The sequence below is a fragment of the Nuphar pumila genome, chromosome 15, assembly GCF_984573655.1.
Source record: "Nuphar pumila chromosome 15, dmNupPumi1.hap1.1, whole genome shotgun sequence".
NCBI lineage: Eukaryota > Viridiplantae > Streptophyta > Magnoliopsida > Nymphaeales > Nymphaeaceae > Nuphar > Nuphar pumila.
The window spans coordinates 85,378,876-85,402,196 of NC_143263.1; the positions used below are offsets into that span (position 1 = coordinate 85,378,876).

At 35.3% G+C, this 23,321-nt stretch overlaps 1 protein-coding gene across 2 annotated transcripts in view; it reads right to left on the minus strand.

Moving 5' to 3' along the window:
• LOC149815845 (bifunctional aspartokinase/homoserine dehydrogenase 1, chloroplastic-like) overlaps positions 1–23,321 on the minus strand; it is a 96,657-nt gene that overhangs the window by 64,201 nt on the left and 9,135 nt on the right. For both annotated transcript variants that reach the window (XM_089990047.1, XM_089990046.1), the window contains exons 4-6: positions 651–739; positions 263–566; positions 66–118 (exon numbers count right to left, since the gene is read on the minus strand). In XM_089990047.1, coding sequence (XP_089846173.1) covers positions 66–118; positions 263–566; positions 651–739 — 446 coding nt within the window. The remainder of the gene's footprint in view (positions 1–65; positions 119–262; positions 567–650; positions 740–23,321) is intronic.

Below are 23,321 nucleotides of genomic sequence, written 5' to 3' on the forward strand. Positions count from 1 at the left end.
TGAATAACCTAATATTGACAATGAATAGATGTTTGATATATAAGAGTGGTAGGTATCAACTTCACCAGCTCCCAAGCCTCCTGATAAGACAACGTTTTGAGAATTATAGCCTCACTAACTGCCAAAAAATAAAGTTAAATCAATTTAGATGTAAGTCCATTAGACTCTGCTCCATAAATCTTAACTTTTACTAGTCCAACTAACCATGCTATGCAGGATTTACAGCAAATCTAAAGAAAACAAGATATCCACCACAAAGTACCTTTTCTAGGATCTGCACTATACACTCCATCAACATCTGTCCATATTGTGACTTGCCTAGCCCTGAAAAGAGCACCCATAATTGCAGCGGAGAAGTCACTGCCATCCCTCTTCAAAGTTGTTGGAATATTTTTGGGTGTGCTAGCAATAAATCCGGTAGCAATTATGGTTTTAGATGGATTGTTGGAGAACCATTTCTCCAATCTCTTCTCTGACTCGGCATAATCAGGATCTACTTGATTGGAATTGGTAGGATTAACAATAAGGACATCCCTTGCATCCATCCAAGTACATTTCAGTCCTAACTGCAGAATAACATGCATAAATGCAATCAAGAACTAACCCTGAGAATGCACAAATCATTGAATTTGGCAACTAGTGAAACTAACCTTATTGACAACAGCAGACAAAATCTGAGCAGACCATAATTCTCCATGGCCTACAACAAAGTCTGAAAAAGATTCTGTAGCATGACCAGCTGCAACAGATGAAGCACATGAGATTGTAACCAAAAGAAAGTTACAATTTATTAGTGAAATTGGACTAGAATGTGTAGCCTGAAGTTTGCAGTTTAAAAATGACAGAAATAAAAACATATAGCAACTGCTGCACGAGGTAAAAACACATCTTCCAGTTAACCCGCAAATCTCAGTAAAGCAGCAGTTGCTGTGTTTTTATCTCTCTACAACTGTACAGACAAGGCATTGATGCATGAGATGCAGAAATTCTCTCTCCTCCCTCTTTTCCAAGGTCGTATAACTAAAGCAAAAGTGGATGAGCTTCTATATTTTTTGCAAATAAGATCATGCATGTAATGTATAAGTATGCCCATGCATTTAACAAGATATAAGACTGTAAAGTCGTGTCTAAGCAAGTACATGCTATGTCACACGGACTCGGCTTGGGAGGTGACACACCCGCATCGACACGCCCCGACACGGGTGTGGCTTCAGACACGGGGCGGACTCGGTCAACAGGTGTCGGACTCGGAACGCACCTGGACCGAGTCTGTCCACATTTTGGACTCGGACAACTTTGACTGAGTCTATTTTTGTCCATTTTTTAGGACAAACAATGTATAAAAACTAAAAAAAAAATATCTTTTATATATTTTTTTAAAAATATATATCTTTTATAAATTTAGCAGAAAGACTGCGCAGCTGCACAGTCTTTAACAGAAACAGTCTTTAGCAGGACTGTGCAGAGCACAGTCTTTAGCAGACTGCAGAGCACAGTCTTTAGATATATTTTTTTAAAAATATATATACATATATATACCCGTGTCCCTGTGTCCAAAATTTTTGAAATTGAAACGCACTCGTGTCACACCCGCACCCGCACCCATGTGACAGAGTACATGTTTTAGAAATAACGCCATGATGTTTTCCATTGCTTGATATCACGAACATTATTCCACTATTAGTTGGACTTTGAAAATATAAATCTTCCTAATAAACATGAATTGCATTCTAGTAAATTTACTAAAAGCCTGATGGCACATTCTCTACTGTATGCAACAATTAGTTGCAACTATTTCTAAGCATGTCAGGACATTTTCTAGTCCAGAGATGGTACACTGTACTGGGTTGGGCCCAGCCCTGGCCACACTGGACCCACTAGTTTAGTGGTGGTTACCATGAATTCAGGGCACAAATGGAATGCAAAACTTGATATTGTCCACAATATCCTGTGTGTGTCATTAATACATGCAAACATACGTATATGGGGTTAATATTTTGTACAGTTGACAGTACATACAATATAGTAGAAAGCACTATTTTCAAATTTTGAGTCTTTTTTTTGTGGTGCGGTGTGAACAGCCCAAATTTTTCAAAATTTTGCAAATATTTCCTTTTTTCCCTTGGCTCCATTTTTCTGAGAAAATTGAGTCAATTTCAATCTAAATTTCAGTAATTCTTCGGATTTACTGGAATCAAATCCATTTTCTATATCTAACTCAATTTCGGATCCGGATCCAGTGTTAAAATCCAAATCTGAGCCTCGTTATCCAAATTTCAAATTAAATTTACAAAAATGCCAAAAAAAAAATCTGAAAGGCTCAGACAGTCGATCCGGTGTCCATTTGGATCCGATGCTCTGTATTTCTCGATTCGAGGTTCAAGACTCGAACATTCCTCAAAATCCGGATCTAAACCCATTTTCTGAAGAAATCAAACCCGAATTCTGAGAAAACCCTTCTTTTGTAAATATTTCTCGAAAATACAAAAAAAATAGTTTTAAATCCCTTATTTTCCTTCAGTTTTTAGAGTTTTATTTCAAAAAATACAAAAAATACAGAAAATACGAAGAAAAAGAACAAAAATCGAATTGAAAAGGAAAAATACAAAAAAATGGTTTTGAAAACCCTTTTTTTGAGAAAATTTTTCAAGAGAGCCTTGTTTTTGAAAATTTGAACTCCTGTGAACGGCTTCCCAACGGTTTTCCGTTGCGCTCTCCCTTCTCCCTCTCCCGATCACGACCCCCCCCCCCCCTCTCTCTCTCCCAGAAGCTCTCGATCGATCCACCCTCCATTGGCTGCCTCCTTCATGCCTCGTCCATCGATCGCTAACTGAATCGCTTCTCGACTCTTAACTAAGCCTATCGCTTGCCTTCTTCTTCCTCTCCCGTTCATCTCCAACGGCCTTTTCCTCTTCCAGATCCTTTTGCTCCCTCTTTAAAAAGGAGCACGCAAAGGAAGCCAGGCATCCACGCTCGCAATCCCTCCGCAACCCACATAGCCTTCTTCTCCTTCACATCCGTTTTACCATCGCAGTCCGTCTTCCTCCCCCTTTTTCTCTTTTTCATTCCTTCTTCTTCTTCCTTTATTTCCTCTGGTTCTCCCCGATCAGCAGGAAAAGGGTCAATCCTCAGTCAGCAGAACTACAACTACAGGTAAGTGATCGTTCTCTCTATTTTATTTTATTTTGGTAAAATCTTCATTTACAGTCTTCTTGATTACATCACTTTCTCAATGGTTCGTTTTGAGCATAATTCGTAGAATCGACCTGCATATAGCAGTGTCAATGTACATAATGCTATAGCAAACGGAATGTTTCATTCCAATACATTTTTTTTTCTTGTTTTCTTTTCAGTTTTTTATTTCCTTTTGATTTTTCAATCCCCATGTTTGTGCTGATTTATGTGATTCTGCGATCTTTTTATTTTTTATCTATGTATTTTGCTTCATTCTTGCACTAATTGGATGTCGTCCATTCACCCGACCTTTTTTTTAGAGTAGCCGACCGGAACCATCTAATTCATTTTAAGTAATTTGTTCGATTTGATCATTTGTTAAGATCATACATGCTTGCTTATCAATTGATCTCTTCGTCGCATTCTATGTTCATCTCCCGGGTGAATTTCGTTGGATTGTCCTAATTTGTTTGATCATCTCCTTCTATTTCATTTTTTATTATTATTACTTATTCTGGTGCAATCGGCTGTTTCATAGATTATTTAGGACTATTTGATCTGATTAGCGCTCTGTATTTGCACGCCATTCATGACTGTAGTATCCCTTCCATTATCATCTTCGCATTTGCAGCATTTGTCAATTAGCTCTCCTGCATACCATTCTTTTCGTGTCCCCTATGATGGCAATTTTTTTTATTATTTATGTACTTGCTAAAAACCATGCGGCTGAGGGTCATGAATTATCTGGAGCCTTCATATGGGGCATGATACACGCCATGGTGTGAGTTGCACATGTTCAAAACCACCGAACAGAAATAACAATGTGATTCAAGTTTCATGAGATAGAATTTCCCTATGCCACAACAGTGTTCTGCTCTAATGTTTCCAAAATGAAGATCTTATCTTCGAATTATGAATGAGTTCAGTAACCACTACCTACAATAAATAATCATGATAATACTGCCATTAATTTGATCTGGTTAAAAATCCAGTCTGTCTTAAAAATGTGGTCATCTCTTCTTCGTGGATATCACTGGTTTGGGAACGGATTTCTGGGCTTCTTCCTCTGGATCCCACTACGAAGCTTAGCTTTCCTTTGGGGTTGATCTTGCTAATGGATTGACCTTCTGGAAGTGTCTGAAGGATTGTCTTGCGATCTACTCAAATCGGCAGAATCGTGATGGCTAGGTGGAATCTAGCGTACGATTGGATGATAGCTGTAATGGGAATAATATCAATAGGTTTCAAGGTCACAATCGATTTCAGGTTTGTTTAAACTTTGTTTTCTGCGGCTTCTGATCTGATCCTTTATCTGTGAAATTTGGGATGACTTAGAATCCCTTGAGGTGAATGCCAAGCAAGCTTTGTGGTCATGGATGGTGTATATAAAAAGGAGAATTTGCAATGCTACTGGTCAGAAGGTGTGGATAGAAAATTTTTTGCTATAAAGTCTGCTTTTTCTTTAAACTTCGCCCAGTTGTTTGATCCTTCATGTTGCATTTGAGGTCTGTGATTAAACTGCACAGTTAGCTTTTTAGGGGTCAAAGAAAAATTCACAGTCATTTTATCCATCCACCACCGCACCTCATCTTCACTTGAATTCCATAGCAATTCAAGGGTTCCCTGCTGTAGCCGTTAGCCCACACCACTCACCCAATGTAGCTATAACAGTGGTCGCTATGCCTTCACAAGGTTTCCTTCCATACACCTTCCCATTAACAACACGCATCATCCAGCATTTTACAGGATGTCGTGCTCTTTAATACAACAGTTATATGTCGGCACTCACCTACAATAAAGAAATGCTCTGTTCAACTCAAAATCCAGTTTTAATTCATCCTCATCTGCTGAGTTAAAAACATAAGTCTAGGTTCCAATTTTATTTGCTGCAAAATCTTGATTCATTGGATTAGAAACCAGATGCTTAGCTAAAATTCTGATTTACTGAAAACCCCGAGTTGCTGAGCTGCTGAGTTAAAAACCTAAGTCTAGGTTCCAATTTTATTTGCTGAAAAATCTTGATTCATTGGATTGGAAACCAGATGCTTAGCTAAAATTCTGATTTGCTGAAAAGCCCTGAGTTACTGAGCTGCTGAGTTAAAAAAACCAAGCCTCGGTTCCAATTTTATTTGCTGCAAAAATCTTGATTCATTGGATTAGAAACTGGATGCTTAGCTCGAATTTTGATTTGCTGAAAAGCCCTAAGTTGTTGGCCCTGAGTTGTTAAGTTGTTGAGTTGCTGAGTTGCTAAGCCTTGGTTTCAATTTCCAGTTGTCGTCAGCTATGTTGTTCATAATTATCACCATATCTATATATTTACACCTCAATGCAGTCCCCCACACCAATATTTTCACCATTGCCACAGCATAACACAGCATATTCATAACTGTAGTATCTGCCTCAATCCTTGTTCGCAATGTCGAGATATTCCATTTGATATTCTCGATAGAGTGGCATTTGTACTAAGGTACAACAGTGGATACCTCTGTTGTTAATCATCCACTACACTACATCATACTACTACCTACTACAACATCACTATGTCACTGCCCACTATCCATTCAACCCATCACAGCTTTCCTGCAAATAGTACAGCAGCATTCACTGTTGTAATTCACACTGCATCTCCATTATCTCGTAGGCCATCATTCACCACTACACAGTGCACAAGCTGTTGATATTTTTTTCTGTATTTTCTGTAAGCATCACTATTCACTCTCTTTTCTTAATATATTATGCACAACATATATATATACCACCACACCTAGCATCTCCACTAGCCTCCACCATGACATCTGCCCTCACTAGTTTCCCTGTTATATTCATACCTCCCCTGCTGCCATACCTGTGCTGCAGCTGCACTTATTATTATAGTCTGGGTTCCAGCTTCTTCACTCAGCACCTATTGTCCTCATCATGTTAGCCATCTATAACATGCCACCACTATATACACACTGTGCTGCACCTATTGCTTCACTTATGCATTCGTAGTATATCTTTCCATCATGTTCATAAGTAGCACATGTTTTCCATACCTTTTAGTGAGAGCATCTCCATCTATGTATAGATATAACACATAGGCATTATACTTAAATGCATGCATTACATGTTGCATATATGATATACATGTATTTAGCTTTTATATAGGTTTTCAATCATAGGCATATGAGTGCATATATACCTTCATATGCATCTTTTCATTCTCATCTACATTTAGGCATACATATACGCATTTAGCTAGGTGCATCCCACATACATTTTAAATTTCATTTCACCATTTGCATTCCTGATATCAGGGAATATTGCCATCTCTCCTTTCACTTGTACTAACTGTTAAAATGTAAAACTGTACATATATGTATATATAATAATATTATATTATTATATATATATATAAATACATTTTTCATTTCTTTCTTTTCTGTAATTTTTTTTCCTTTATTTTTATTTTTTGTCTTTATGTCATCTAGTTCAGTTTGAACTAGAATAACTGTTGCTAGTCAAGTCCTGTCCAGACTTGACTAGCAATAGAGTTGTTGGACTGATACAGTCCAACAGCTCTTAATAGAGTTGTTGGACTCACACATTCCAACAGCTCTAAATAGAGCTGTTGGACTGTGCCCAACAGCTCTATTGAGTCATCTTTCAGCTGTGTATATAAAGGGGTGCAGCCCCTCTTGTATTTTACTCCAATGCTTCTTAAGCAATTGGTTTTTCATATCAATAAAGAATACATTTTTATTTTTATTTTGTTTCCAGTTATACCCTTTTTAAGGGTTATGCTTTAGTGTCATTCTTGACACTTGCTCTTGTTAATCTAAGCTCGTGTTTCGAAGATCCCCATTTCATTTCATGGTATCAAAGCCGCGGAAGTACTAAATCTTGAGGAAAAGCTGCCTCGGTTTCCGTGCCCGTTTGCAAAAGTGTTCGCCACTTGAAGAGAAGTGTTTTATCACTTCATTGGAGAAGATTTCACATCTTGTTGTATTGTTTTTTTTTCTTTCTTTTTCATTTTCCTTCTTGTTTCTCTTCTATCCCTATTCATTCTCTCCTTGTAATCGATGGATGACAATGATAAAGTCACCATCATGCCTATGAAACTAAGCGATACGAACTATGTAACATGGGCTTCAATCATGAAGCACCATATATGGGGAAAAGGCTTATGGGGGATTGTGGATGGTTCCGATTCGGAACCTAAGCTATCTCTTACTAAAAAGGAGGGAGATAAAGAGGTCCCTCTATCGGAAGAAGAGAAAATCAAGGCTATTGCCTCATACGAGAAGAAATGGAAAGAATGGAGAATATCTCATGCGAAGATAATGTCATGGCTTATCAATAGCGTTGACATTAAAAAATGCTCAAGTCTTGCCAAATTTGATCATGCCGATAAGGCATGGGAATACCTTAAGAATATGTATTCCCTTAAAGATATTGCACACGTGTGCAACCTCCAAGAAAAAGTTCGAATGATGACACAAGGAGACAAAACTATTCGTGAATATTACAATGGGTTGTCCGAACTTTGGGAAGAACTTTCCCTTTTAGAACCAAAGTGGCATTGTGCCGAAGACATCGAGCTTCGTCAGAAACAACTCGATGCCGAACATTTTTACCAGTTTATCACTGGATTAAAGCCGGAATTTGAAACCACTAAATCGGCCCTACTTCACCGGGGAAAAATTCCTTCTATTGTTGAAACTATTGAAGAGTTAACAATGGAAGAAAATCGTATCCGGAAAGGTTCTTTAAAAATTGAAGATGATTCCGTTTTAGCCGTGTCTAGACCAGGGAATCATGTTCGATCATATAGGCATCCTCACTTTAACCAACAAAATGGTGACTATGATAAGAAGAAACTTATTTGTCATCACTGTCATGAACCGGGACACTATAGGCCACAATGTCCCAAACTTAAGGAGCTGAGAGAAAAAAGAGCTGCAATTGCTGGATCGGAGCCTAAAGATCAGGATGCACCAATTTCCCTGGCCCAACTAATGGAGATTCTTCAGCCTCTCATCAAAGGTGCCTCTTCCTCATCTGAAGCTTCAACCGGCGCAGCAGCCTCATCTTTTTCTGATCTAGGTAAAATTTCTTGGCTTCTTGACTCTGGTGCATCTTTTCATAACCCCAAATAATCAAAGTCTATCCAAATGTGTTAAAAATAAAACAAGTGTGTCAAAGGTCTTTACTGCTGATGGGACTTCTCTTGAAATAGAAGGAATAGGAAATTTTGAAAAAATTTATAAAACAAAAAAAAAAATTATTCCAGAAATTAGACATGTTCCCAAATTAAATTTAAATCTTTTATCTGTATCTCAAATTTCTGATTATGGGTGTAATATTTCTTTTTCTTCTCATGGTTGTTGGGTACAGGATCGTCAGTCAGGCAAGCTGATTGGGGAAGGCCATAGAGAAGGAGGACTCTATTACATGGATTTTTTGGAAATGCCGAAGAAAGCTTTTTGTTATAATATTCAAAAAATAGAGTTGGAACTGTGGCATAAGAGACTTGGCCACCCACATATAGCCAAAATCCAACATTTTCCAAATCTAGGGAAATTTTGTAACTCTGAATCATTTGATTGTAAAGATTGTATTCTCGGCAAAATGAAAAAATTACCATTTCAGAACAGAACCTTTTTCTCTTCAAGACCACTTGAATTAATACACTCGGATGTTTGGGGTCCTGCACCAGTAATTTCTAAAGGAGGATTTGTTTACTATGTTATTTTTGTCGATGATTTCTCCCGACATACGTGGATGTACTTTCTCAAACATAAGTCTGAAGTATTTTCGTACTTTCAAACTTTTCATAATATGGTTAAAAACAAGTTTCAAAATGATATTACTATTTTTCGCACAGATTCACGGGGAGAGTTCTTATCCACAGATTTTCAAAATTATCTTAAATTGCATGGCATCACACATCAAAGATCTTGTCCTTATACACCTCAACAAAATGGACTGGCAGAACGAAAACACCGCCATATTATAGAAACCACTAGGACTTTATTAATAGCAAATCAAGTCCCGAAAGACTTTTGGGCAGAAGCTGCCTTAACTGCCACATATCTCATTAATAGGATGCCATCTTCTTCGTTACAAAATATCACTCTCATTGAAAAACTTATGAACATTTCTCCAGACTACTCTAAACTAAGAATATTTGGGTGCAAATGTTTCATATTTACTGACAAAAATGATAAACTTTCCCCTCGTGCGATTCCCTGTGCCTTTTTAGGATATGCTGAAAACCAGAAAGGTTATAGATGTTTTGACTTCAAAAATAATAAACTATATGTGTCTAGAAATGTTTCCTTTCTTGAAAAGAAGAGCTTCTTTGATTTTAGAAAATTAAAAGACGTCACTGAGTACTCCTTTTTGCTAGATCTAACATCAACATCTAATGAATATGACCTTTACTGTAACTTTGATGATGATCAAAGAATTATTGATCTTAATGTTGAAAATGAAGAAGTTCATAGAGATACTAGTATTCAATATTCCAGGCGACAAGAGTCTAATCCTTCATGTGCACTTGAGAAATATTCTAACATTCCAACTAGACAATCAACCCGAATCTCGAGGCCTCCAGGAAAGTTTGTATCATACGAGTCTTTCTCACCCACATATAGGGCAGTTATTGCATTAATTCACTCATATGAAGAACCATCCACATATTTTCAAGCAAAAAATGATATCAAATGGATAGAAGCCATGAAAGCTGAATTAGATGCACTTTAAAAGGCTTCTACATGGAATATTCAAGATCTTCCTCCAGGGAAGAAAACTATAGGATGTCGATGGGTTTATAAAATTAAAACCAAGAGTGATGGTACTCTTGAAAGATATAAAGCCCGTTTAGTAGCCAAAGGTTATGCCCAAGAATATGGGATTGATTATGAAGAAACCTTTGCTCCGGTGGCTCGTATGACTACTGTCCGAACCTTAATTGCCTTAGCTTCTATCAAAAAATGGTCTATTTTTCAAATGGATGTCAAAAATGCTTTTTTAAATGGAAAGCTAGTTGAAGAAGTATATATGGAACCCCCTCCTGGTCTAAGTATTCCTAAAGGTAAAGTCCTTCGCTTAGAAAAAGCTCTTTATGGACTTAAACAAGCACCAAAAGCTTGGTATGATAGGTTTAGTCGTGTTATGATTGATATTGGTTTTCAATTTTGTTTAACTGACACTGCTTTGTTTATTAAGAATTTTGATGTAGGGATCATTGTGCTTCTTCTCTATGTGGATGATATGATCATCACCGGAAGCGATAAACAGGGAGTTGAAACAATCAAAACACTTCTTAAATCTCATTTTGAAATGACTGATTTGGGCTTGTTGAGATATTTTTTAGGCATTGAAGTTGCTTATTCTCCTAGAGGATATTTATTATCTCAGACTAAATTTGCTTTTGATATTGTTTTCAGGTCTGGTATTACTGATGATAAGAAAGTCGACACTCCAGAAGTTGTTAATGTTAAAATGAAGATTGATGATGGAGAACTTCTTGCAGACCCTACTCCTTACAGACAGCTTGTCGGGGCACTTTCCTATCTATCCATTACCAGACCAGATATAGCACATGTTGTTCATACAGCAAGTCAATTTCAACATGCTCCTACTTCTGTTCATATGGGAGCAGTCATGCGTATTATAAGATACATCAAGTCCTCTCTTTCACGAGGACTTTTCTTATCTTCCTCCTCTTCTCTTGATTTAATTGCATATACTGATGCTGATTGGGGAGGTGATCCCAATAACAGACACTCAACCACTGGCTTTTGTGTCTTTTTAGGGGAATCATTAATCTCGTGGAGGTGTAAAAAGCAGCAGAAGGTATCTCTCTCATCCACCGAAGCTGAATACAGAGCCATGGCAACCACGACCATGGAAGTAGTTTGGCTCCGACGACTGCTTGCTGACATGGGAGTTGAAGCAACAAAGGCTTCACAAATGTGTTGTGACAACAAAAGTGCGATCTACATTGCCAGTAACAGAACATTCCACGAACGCACCAAACACATCAAAATGGATTGTCACTACGTCAGAGAGGAATATCTACACGGGATAATTGATCTGCCATATGTCACTTCAGAATATCAGTTAGCAGACTTCTTTACAAAGCCTCTCGCTGCTCCCCGATTTCACTTTCTCTTAGACAAACTTTCGCTCATTGTACCGTAAGTTTGAGGGGGAGTGTTAAAATGTAAAACTGTACATATATGTATATATAATAATATTATATTATTATATATATATAAATACATTTTTCATTTCTTTCTTTTCTGTAATTTTTTTTCCTTTATTTTTATTTTTTGTCTTTATGTCATCTAGTTCAGTTTGAACTAGAATGACTGTTGCTAGTCAAGTCTTGTCCAGACTTGACTAGCAATAGAGCTGTTGGACTGACACATTCCAACAGCTCTAAATAGAGCTGTTGGACTGTGCCCAACAGCTCTATTGAGTCCTCTTTCAGCTGTGTATATAAAGGGGTGCAGCCCCTCTTGTATTTTACTACAATGCTTCTTAAGCAATTGGTTTTTAATATCAATAAAGAATACATTTTTATTTTTATTTTGTTTCCAGTTATACCCTTTTTAAGGGTTATGCTTTAGTGTCATTCTTGACACTTGCTCTTGTTAATCTAAGCTCGTGTTTCGAAGATCCCCATTTCATTTCACTAACCCGCTTTATTTTGCAGGAATACATGAAAAATCTAGACTCCCTTTCTTAGATTAATGACTTCTGATATTTTCAATTCAATTCAAATGTAATAGTTATACATTAATGGGAATATTTACATTCCTGCACTAGATTAGAATGTATGAGTATGTGCATCTTCTAGAATTGCTTGTTTCATGATACTCTCTCTTTTATTCTAAAAAATCCACAAATGGGAACACGAATGGCACGTGCACCATTCTAATAAGATGTGATTAAACACTAAGTTGATGATTTGCATCAATGGCCATAGTCAGGACATGAACAAAAATAAGGATTTTCATCTTTTATGGTATAACACTGGATCCACACTGGATTTTTTTCAAAAATCATCACATTTTTCCAAATATTTTTCCTTTATCAGAGTTAAACTTAAAATTAACTCAAAATATATATCAATGGTCATAGTCAGGATATATTGAAAGTTAATTTCATTTTAAACTCTATAAAGGCACCAAAATGTATTTTATTCTTTACTTAAATTTAAATATGATTACTATATAATACATTCAATAACCATAATCAGGGATGTATTATATCTTCAATCTTACTTCAATTCATTTAAAGAATGAAATATGCTTTTTCAAAATACAATTTCAAATTCTTTAATTCATTTCATCATCTAGGATAGAATTACATCATATTTTTAAAATCCTTTCTAAAAAATTCAAGTGATTTTGAGTATCTTATTCATTTCTCAAATCAAATTCATCCTTCTATCTTATTTCAAAGATTCAAATTTCAATTTCAAAGTCCAATTTGACTTTGAGATTTCAAATTCATTTCTGTATTCTAAATTCAATTTCCAATCCAAATCCAATTTCAAAGTTCAATTCAACTTTGAAAATTCAAATTCATTTTTCTTTCCAAGATTCAATTTCACATTCAATTTAGCATTTCAGATCAAATTTCAAAGTTCAATTTAACTCTGAAATTTCTGATTCATCTTCTGATTTCAAAACTCAAGCTTAAAATCAAGTTTTTCCTTTATTTTTCATTGAGTCTTGATTCTCAAATTCAAAATCAAAGTCTTGAGATTGATTCTGAATCTCAAAATCTGATTTTTCCTAAGTTTTAAATCCAAATCTGGATTTCCAAAATCCAGATACATCTTCAAAAGTCCCATTTTAATTTTCAAAATCCGATTCCATCTTGGATTCTAGATTTAGAACTCAATTCCACCTTGAATTCAGATTTACAAATTCAATCTCATCTTAGATTCCATATTTCCGGATCCAACCCCATTCTGGATTCCAGACTTCGGATCCAATTCCATTTGGGATTCCAGACTTCGGATCCAATTCCATTTAAAATTCCAGATCCCGGATTCAATTCCATCTTTGATTCCAGACTTCGGATCTAATCCCATTTAGGATTCCAGATTTTGGATTCAACTCCATCTTGGACCCCAGACTTCGGATCCAATTCTATTTAGGATTCAGACTTCGAATTCAAATTCCATCTTGGATTCCAGATTTCAAATCCAATTCCATTCCCAAATCCAGATTTCAAAAACCAATTCCATTTTCAGATCCTATCTAGACTTCTTAAATCCAATTCTATTTCCAAACTCCATTTGGATTTCTTAAATCCAAAATTCCATCCTGATTTCGAACTTTAAATCTGGAATCCAATTCCATTTCAAATTCTGTCTCCACTTCGAAATCCAGATTCAAAATTCAAATTCAAAGTCCATTTTGACTTTGAAACTTCATTTTTTTTTCTCTTAGCTTCAAATCCCCCTTTCTCTTCATTCTTTTTCAAGATTTATTTTCCCAACTCCGATTATTTCAAAACTTAGAACTTCAAATATCTTTTCAGATCTATCTCAAGTTCTAAGTTAGATTCAACTTTCAAAAAAAAACCATTTCTTCACTCCATTGTCAAATTCATCTCAGAATCATTTGGAAAATCCCAATTTTCCAAAATACTTTCTCAAAAGCATATATTTCTGCATTTACATCCGCACAAACATGATTCTTTGTGCATTTAGACTTAGAATAAATTCTTAGATGATATTTTAGCAAAGCAAAAGGCATGAATTCGATCATTGGTTCGATTACCCCTGGTAAAGGCGCCAGGAACGGTCGAACCTCGTACCGACGAGCGAATCTCGTCTCTTCATTTTTTCCGCAAATTTTCAAAATGGAGGCGAGTGATTTTAAAAACATTTCTTTGGTCAAATAAGACCTTGCAAAAGAGTTCATCTCTCTTCTTTCTTTTCTCATTCTCTCTTCTTTTCTGTCTTTTATTCCCCTTCAAAAGGGAATAGAGGCTAGAAAGGCAAGGAGAAGGAAAAGAAGAACGAGAGGAAAAATTTTGCATGATCACATGCGGATCTGACTCTGCACATGCGATCCACATGGTTTGTTTAGTGGAAAACTGGTTTCAGACCATGAGATTCTGATGCATATGCAGGTTTTTCAAGATCTTCAAAATCAATGGCTCACAAGCTACAAAAATTTCATGATCCAAATCATATTACACATGACCCTGGCAAACAAACCACACTGTATTCATCCAGGGGGTCAAATTGAGTCAATGCAGCTATAATTTCCAACTCTATAGAACATATAGTTGATGCACAGACACACACATATGGACTAGGTGGGCAGAATTTAAAATGTGCACAGATCTCTCTCATTGTAGTCAGACTTGCAAATGAACTTAGCATAGTTGATTCTGTATAAATTATAAGTTCTATTCATATATGTTCTGATCACCAATTCATACTAGATAAGAGTTTCATTATATTGGGATTGAGAGAATCATCAAAATGAGTTTTTGGTTCCCGAAGTTACTTTCATCGGCTAATACAATCATGATGTAATATCATTAATCAGTTAGATAGAGTTAACATCCTCCACCCCCACCCCCCCTCCCTTCAAACTAGAATCATCTTCATTCACATATATATATTATCATTAAATATATTCAAGATATCCAATCAACCTGCTGAAATGAAAGTCAAGCTATAGATGCATAAACGTGGATTTATCCATATGACCATCTATTTTCATTTGTGCCCAAAGCTGCATGTCATACCAGTAAAGAAATGAGAGCCTCCAACAAAGTTCACCAAGTCTCCAAGGTAGGAACACAAAAGAACCACACAAGATCCACCAAAATGAACACACAAAGAACCACAAAATGGGTTCACTTACAAAACCACAAAGGGGCAAACAAAAGAGGCTCACAATCTAAATAATAATATTTTATTGATAACAAATTCATGCAAGAAGCATTACAAATGAGAGGGGATTTCACCCCTATATATACACAACAAGAGGGCTCCATAGTTGGACCAGCCCCAACAACTCCATTTTGACTAGTCAACCTTGTGTTGACTAGTCCAATATGAACAAAAAAGTAAAAGAAACTAAAAAATACTAACCTAGTTACATATATATATATATATATATGTATACATATGTCTTACTATGTACATGAATACATTTTAACACCCCCTCAAACTTACGGTTGGACAACCGAAAGTTTGCCGAAGAGAAAGTGAAATCTAAGAGCAGCGAGAGGTTTGACGAAGAAATTTGTCAATTGGTATTCTGAGGTAACATAGAGAAGATCGATAGTGCCATGTAGATACTCCTCTAGTACGTAGTGACAGTTCATCTCAATATGTTTGGTACGTTAGTGAAAGATCCGGTTACTCGCAATGTAGATGGAGCTTTTGTTGTCACAACACATTCGTGATGCTCTTGTAATCTAAACTCTCATATCAACTAGTAATTTTCATAGCCAAACCACCTCCATAGTAGTTGTAGTCATGGCTCGATATTCTGCCTTAGTCGAAGAGAGGGAGACCTTTTGTTGCTTATTACATCACTATGAGATAAACGATTCTCCTAAGAAAATACAAAAACCGGTAGTTGAGTGACGGTTATTGAGATCACTTCCCCATTCAACATCAATATAAGCAGTTAAATCTAAAGATAATGAAGCAAATAAGAAAAGGCCTCGATAAATAAAAGTCTTAAGATATCTAATGGTATGCAAAATTGTTCTCATATGAACAAAAGTAGAAGCATGTTGAAATTGGCTGGTTATGTGAACTGCATGCGCTATATCAGGTCTTATAATCGAAAGATAAGAAAGTGCCCTTATAAGTTGTTTGTATGACGTCAGACTTTCAAGTGGTTCTCCATCATCACTTGGCATCTTAGCATTGACAACTTCAGAAGTATCATCTTTCTTATAATCTGAGATTTCAAACTTGGTAACAATATCTAGAGTAAATTTAGATTGAGTCAATAAATAACCTCTAGAAGAATAAAAAACTTCAATACCAAGAAAATATTTTAAAAAACTCAATTTAGTCATTTCAAAATGTATTTTGAGAAGTCTCTTAATATGTTCAACTCCCTGTTTGTCCCCTCCGGTGATAATCATGTCGTCCACATAGAGGAAAAGAATAATTATACTTGCATCAAAAATCCTAACAAACAAAGTTGTGTTATTCAAACAAGATTGAAACCCAATATCAAGCATAACTTGACTAAACATGTTATACCATGCCTTTGGTACTTGTTTAAGATCATAAAAGGCTTTATCCAAATGAAGAGTTTTTCCTTTAGAAATAGTTATATCAGGTGGTGCTTCCATATAAACTTCTTCAACCAAATTTTCATTAATAAATGAATTTTTAACATTCATCTGATATATATAGGTCATATTCTTACCAAGGTCAGGGCTACCGAGGTTCTAACTGTGATTATCCTAGTAACTAGGGCAAAAGTTTCTTCATAATCTATGTCATACTTTGGGGCATATCCCTTGGTAACTAATATGGCTTTGCATCTTTCAAGAGTTCCATCACTTTTGGTCTTCATTTTATACACTCATCTACAACCTATAGGTTTCCTTCCTAAAGGAATGCCTTGAATAGTCTAAGTATTTGCTCTTTCTAAGGCATCCAGTTCTATCATCATGGCTTCAACTCATTCAGAGTATTTGTTTGCTTAAGCATAGGTCGAGGGTTCGATATATGAATGTATTAATGCAATGTAGGCTTGATATTAGGTGAAATGAGTCATAAGACAAAAACTTTCCAGGGGGTTTTGATACTCTAGATGACCTAGTTTGTATTTCTATTTGGTTTTCATTATCAGTATATCTTCTGAGTGCACATGGACGATTGAAAAATGTTGGGCTGCCAAGAGACATCATATTCAAAAAATGAGTGTAGCTGAAATGCGTATGCTTAGATGGATGTGTGGAAATACAATAAAAGATAAGATTCGGAACGAGGAGACACGTAAGAAGGTAGGCGTTGCACCCATTGAAAATAAGATGAGAGAGAATCATTTACGGTGGTTTGGACATATTCGGCGAAGGCCTAATGATGCTCCAGTTAGAAGGATGGAGAAATGAAAAAATATATTAGTTAAAAGAGGTCGGGGTAGGCCTAGGAAGACTTGGATGGAGATGATAGGAAAGGAGAAATCTGAACCATACAAAGTATATTTTAACATTTGAATTTATTGGTTCAAAGCATGAAATAGATGAACTCTGAATAATCTATCTATGTAGTTGAATTTATGTAAAATGCATAATTATTCATTACACACACCTATATATAGAGAGAGTGACAATGAGAGAGACAGAGGTGTATGGAATTGTCCAATTGTGCTAAAAGAGACAGGTAAATGCACACCTGTGTGTGTACTACATCATTGAAAGCAACCTCACTTCTCAAGCAGACCAGACTGTACAGATGGATAGTTCATAGTATAAATCATATTTTCATCTAACAGTTTGGTTGTGGAAAGCCATTTTTACATTCAGGTGTTGGTGCAATCTAAATCATGCAAAGTATATTTTATTATTTAAATTAATCGGTAGAAAGAATGTTTTGAAGTATATGAACCATGATCAATCTCCGTGTCCAGTCTAGTGAAATTTGCTTAAAATTCCCAAGTCTTGAGACTATGCATGCGTACATACAACATATACAGGATAAGTCTGGTGCAGATGTGCATTCGGTATCAAAGAGTTGAAACTCATAGGTGCAAGTTGTTTTGACTCAATCTGACCCTGAAGATGTTTTCAGCATGGTCAGTTTGTTAGAGATCAACCCTTGGATCATGTTTTTCCGACAAAAAAATCCCCTCTTTTAAGTTGTGAAAATTTTGTACATTAACAACCATTGATTTTTGAATCACCAAAAAGACCTGTACATATATCAGATTCTAGTGATTCAAAAGTCTATCCCAACCAAACAAACCATGTAGATCATAACTGTAAGGTTAGATTGGCTTAAAAAAGCACGAGCAATATTCAACCCAAAGATATGAACTGAAATTGTAATATCGTACACTTTCACACTTACTTAAATTTGAGATTTTCAAAATTTTGGCCAAGTATAAAAGAAAAATCGGTAGAACCTCAATATTAGGCCGATGTTCTTTGAGTTTGGGCTTGGCCCAAGTCTCACCGACAAGGCCTAAACGAGCTAATTAAAAGGTGATAAAAAGTTTTATTTTTGACCTTTAAATTCAAATGAAATTTGAGTGAAATTCAGGCCAATTTCATAAGCGAAATTCGAGTTATATATCGTTGGATGCATCTCAAAATTCTGAGTTCAACGGTATTTTACTTTTTTGAATTCAGGCTACGGTTGGCCCGAAAATCGTATTTTTTCAAAAAAGGACCGCCTCGACGGGCCGAGGCCGGATTTGGATCGGACTGGATCCAATCCATTTGATCCAAATTAATACGGATTTGGACTCAGTCCAAGACCCATATTAATTAAGAATTGATCCAACCCAAGATCCAAATGGATTTTGGACATGGATTTGGATCTTAGATCTGGATCCAGATCCAAAATCCATACCCAACGAAAATACAGCTTTAAATTCAATTTTTATATTTAAATTGAAATTAACTAGAGTTAAAAAGACTCCCACGGGGATAAGGTACTCTCTGGAAGTTTATGAATATTTAATTATTAATAATTTATTTATTTATTATTAAATTAAAATTAATTCAGAATTTCAGTTTTAGTTAACCAATTAAGACTTCCTAAGAGAGTCTTTAATAGGTTTAAGAAAGGTAGAGAAGCCTAGAAAGGCTACTTGATTTAGGAAAGTAGGTGGAAAAGTCAAAATAGAATTTTAAAAACTTTCGAAAGTAAGAGAGAGAGAGACTCCCAAATAGGAGAGTACTCTCTCCAGCCACTGTAGAAGGGGCTGGAGAGAGGGGGGGGCGTCACCCCCTACCCATCTATAAGTATATCAAAAAAAAAAAAGGGAGGGGGGGGGGGGGGGGGGGGGGAGAGAGAAAGAGAAGGGAAGAAAGAAAAGGAGGAAGAAGAAGAGGAGATCATTTTCCTCTCCAAATACCCGACATTTCATCCATCGATTTTTAGGTTTTTTTCAATTTACAAAAAAGGTACGGTTCGTTCTTTTAATTCGAATGAGAAAAAGAGCATAGATCGGTTTTCTATGCAAGGTTTTAGTAGAAACCCAAGAAAAAAAGTAAATTTGAATATTTACTCTAAGATACACATGTGGGATTAACGAGTTTTCCTTCCAGAATTTATTTTGGAAAATATATATATATATAGTACCGCAAATCCATAGATCTGGACAGATCTGCCATGTATTAAACATGCGCAGATCTGGTTCAGATCTAGTGCACTAATGTCTTGAAAAGAAAAAAAATAGAGGTTATGTATAAAATATATATATATATATATATATATATTATGTAATATATAAAGTCTTTTTTCTGTTACCAGGCTCAGCCAAGCCTGGTTCGGCTGGGCTGGTGGCTTGGTTGTGACCCCAGACGATCCCAGTCGGCTGGGTATGGTTTTGTATTGCACAGACCTAGCCAACGGAGTTCGGCTGGCCAGATGCCTGAAAAAAAATTGTACGATCAGCATTTAGTTATAAATTTGTTTGCATGCTTGTTGTCATGTTAAAACAGTATGTTTAGTTGAATGTTCCATGGCAAATTATTTTATATAGGATTCATGTGAAACCTGAATGTATGCATATATACTTGTAAGTGAATCTGTTTATACATGCATATGAATGTAAATCTGCACAAGCATGCTTACTTGATTGTGAATATGTAAATATAGGTGTATCTGAACGTAAAAGTGCATATACATGCATACTTGATTTTGAATATGCATATACATGCATACCTGAGTATAAACCTGCATATGCATGCATACTCGAAAGTAATTTTTTTTGTATATGCCTTTTTCTGGGATTGATTGGTAGCCTAGCCGTATAATATCACACATTCTCATACTTAGTCATTTTATAATTTTGTTGAAAATTTGGCTAAGTATAAAAGAAAAATCGTTTGAACCTCGATATTAGACCGATGCTTTTGTGTCTGGGCTTGGCCCAGGTCTCATCAACTAGGTTTAACCATTCAAAATGTAGGAAAGAGTTTCATTTTCAATATTTAAATTCAAGCGAAATTCAGGTTATTTTCGGGCGAAATTCAGAATTTATATTCCTGTTATATATCGTTGGATGTGTCTCGGAATACCGAGCGCAACGATATGTTACTTTTCAAAATTCGAGTTCCAGTTGGCCCGAAAATCATGTTTTTCCAAAAAAGGACAGCCTCGACGGGCCGAATTCGGATCAGACTGGATCCAATGCTTATGATCCAAATTAATATGGATCTGGGCTCTATCCAAGACTCATATTAATCTGAATTTGATCCAATCCAAATGAATTTTTTGAGATGGATTTGGATCTTGGATCCAGATCCAAATCCATGCCTAACGATTTTCTAGCTTTAAATTGGATTTAATTAGTTTTAAGAAGCCTCCCAAGTTGATTTGGCAACTTTTGGATAATTATTAATTATTTAATAATTAATTAATTAATTAATTAATTTTTATTAATTTCGAATTTATATTTTCAAAATATCACCAATATCGGTGACTATGATACATATATATATATATATATATGCATGTGTGCAAGAGAGAGAGAGAGGGTAGTTGACTTGTCCTTACTAATTTTAGCATGGACCTAGTCAAAATTCATAGCTGCAATAGTTTTTTGCTTAATCTGATTATATAGATGTGTTTATCATTGTTTATTTACTACAAAACATGCTTTGGGTCAATTCCATCAAAAAGCTTGGTCGGCACAAAGTTTTGGCGCAAAATGCCCTATAAAGATGTTTTCACTGTGGCTCCAGCAGGTTCCCTTAATAGGCAGTCACTACCTATAAGTCGTTGGTTCATTCTTCAACATGCATGCAATCAAAGACCAAATTAAGGGAAAGGTGAAAATGGTAGGTGTGCAATGGTTAAAGTGTCACCTAATGTGCACTTCGGCCAACAAGCTCTTTCTCATTCATTCTGGCCCATAGAGGTGTCCAACATGGTTCATTAGCTAGAGATCACACCTTGGTATGTGTTTCTTCAAAGAATTTTTTTTTTGAGTTGTAAAATTTGCAATGAAATAGCGGAAAATGCAAAAACAATATCACTAAGGGCTTACAAGATCACAATCACGAAAGTGTACAAGAACAAACCAATGCCACTAAGGGCTTACAACATCACAATCACACTGTGCACAAGCACAAATACACTATGGGACAATACAATAACCAACAAAGGGCAACAACAAAAGCACTAAGTGCATATAAAACATTAAACAACTAAATAGAAAAACACAAAACATAACATAAATGCTGAAGAGAAGCATTGGAAAATGAAAGGGGATAAAAGCTCCTATTTATACACATACAAGAGAGAGGGAGACCTCAAGCGGTTGGACTATTCCAACAGCTATGTTGACTAGTCAAAAAAGAACCTAAGAGTTATATTTGGTATTTGACCAAATAATTCTTATAAAAATAGAAAAAGACAAAAAGAAAAGAATAAAGTAAAGTACAAGTTTGCCCTTAATGAGCATAGCCTATTACAAAAACTAAAATGACCAAAATATTCCTAATAGGTATTTACTATTTACCTATTACATCATTTATAAATAATATATATATGTGAATATATATATATATATATGTATATATGTACAATATGAACCAAAAACATATATATATATACATATGAAAATACATATATATACATTTACAACTTAACACTCTCCCTCAAACTTACGGTGTGATATACTGAAAGTTTGAAAATACAAAAATAATCAATAGGAAGGACCAAAGTCTTCAAGTGTCTTCATTGGAAGTCTCCATCTTTATGTCGCATCAGAAAATTTTGCAAATACAATTCTCTAAATGTCTTCATTGGTGATCGTCTACAAAAGCCTTCTTCCGCTATCTCCATCTTCATGATATGATGCATCAAATATATTCCTTTGTCAATCCATCGCATCTTTAAGAACTTGTAGAGAGAACAAAACAAAGGTTTCAACTACATAAGTAAACTATCCTAACCCAATAGCTATAAAATTTTAAAAAACAATATACTTTCAAAAAAAAATAACACAAGTAAATTTTTCAAAAAAATGTAATAATTTTTAGAAATATGAGATGATCATTAAGAAAGATAAGAAAAGTATTCCTCAAGGATCATTTTTTATGAAATTAAACCATAAACTCAAAATCAACATAGGTAAGAAGATGTGATCACTAAAGAATACATAAATCATCAAGAAGAGATAAACAATTATGCATAAATAATATCCCAAGAATTTTAATTAACATGCATATAAAATATAACAATTCAAAAAGAAACCACACAAAGAGAGGAGCTAATTAAATTCATGCATACAATAATGTGAACAAGCTAATTAATATGAAACACACACATATGCAATTAAATCATATTTAATGCACATGAAACGACAATAAAAATAACTATTTTTATCAATAAAATGCACATAGAATGCATGAATTTAATGTAAAGAAACAAGTATCTTTCGATTACAAACCAAAGTATCCAAATATCTAGTGGACAACACAAGTTTTTACTTAAGAAACACACTCTCAAAACCCACAAAGGGGCACACACAAGAAAACTCACAATATAAAGAATAAGATTTTTATTAAACATCACAAGTATGCAAAAATGCTTGAAATTTTTATTCATAAACATCTTCCACACAAGGAAAAACACGTAGTAAAAGTTTAAAAATTTCAAAGAGAGTTTTTAAAAATCTCACATAATAAAGAGAATGATATTTGCAAATTAATACCAATTTGTGAAAAATATGAAGAGATTTAAATTTTCACAAATATCAAGAAATGATATTTTGCAAACTTCAACAATAGTTTGACCACCACAAACAATCACCTCACTAGGCCTCCAAACCTCAAAAATCAAGTGTATCAGCGACTAGCACAAGAGCATAATCATCATGCCACTAAAGGGCTAAAAATCATACAAAAGTCTGAATAAATATCTTTTGTCTACATATAATGACACTTAAAATAAGTGCATCAGCGAC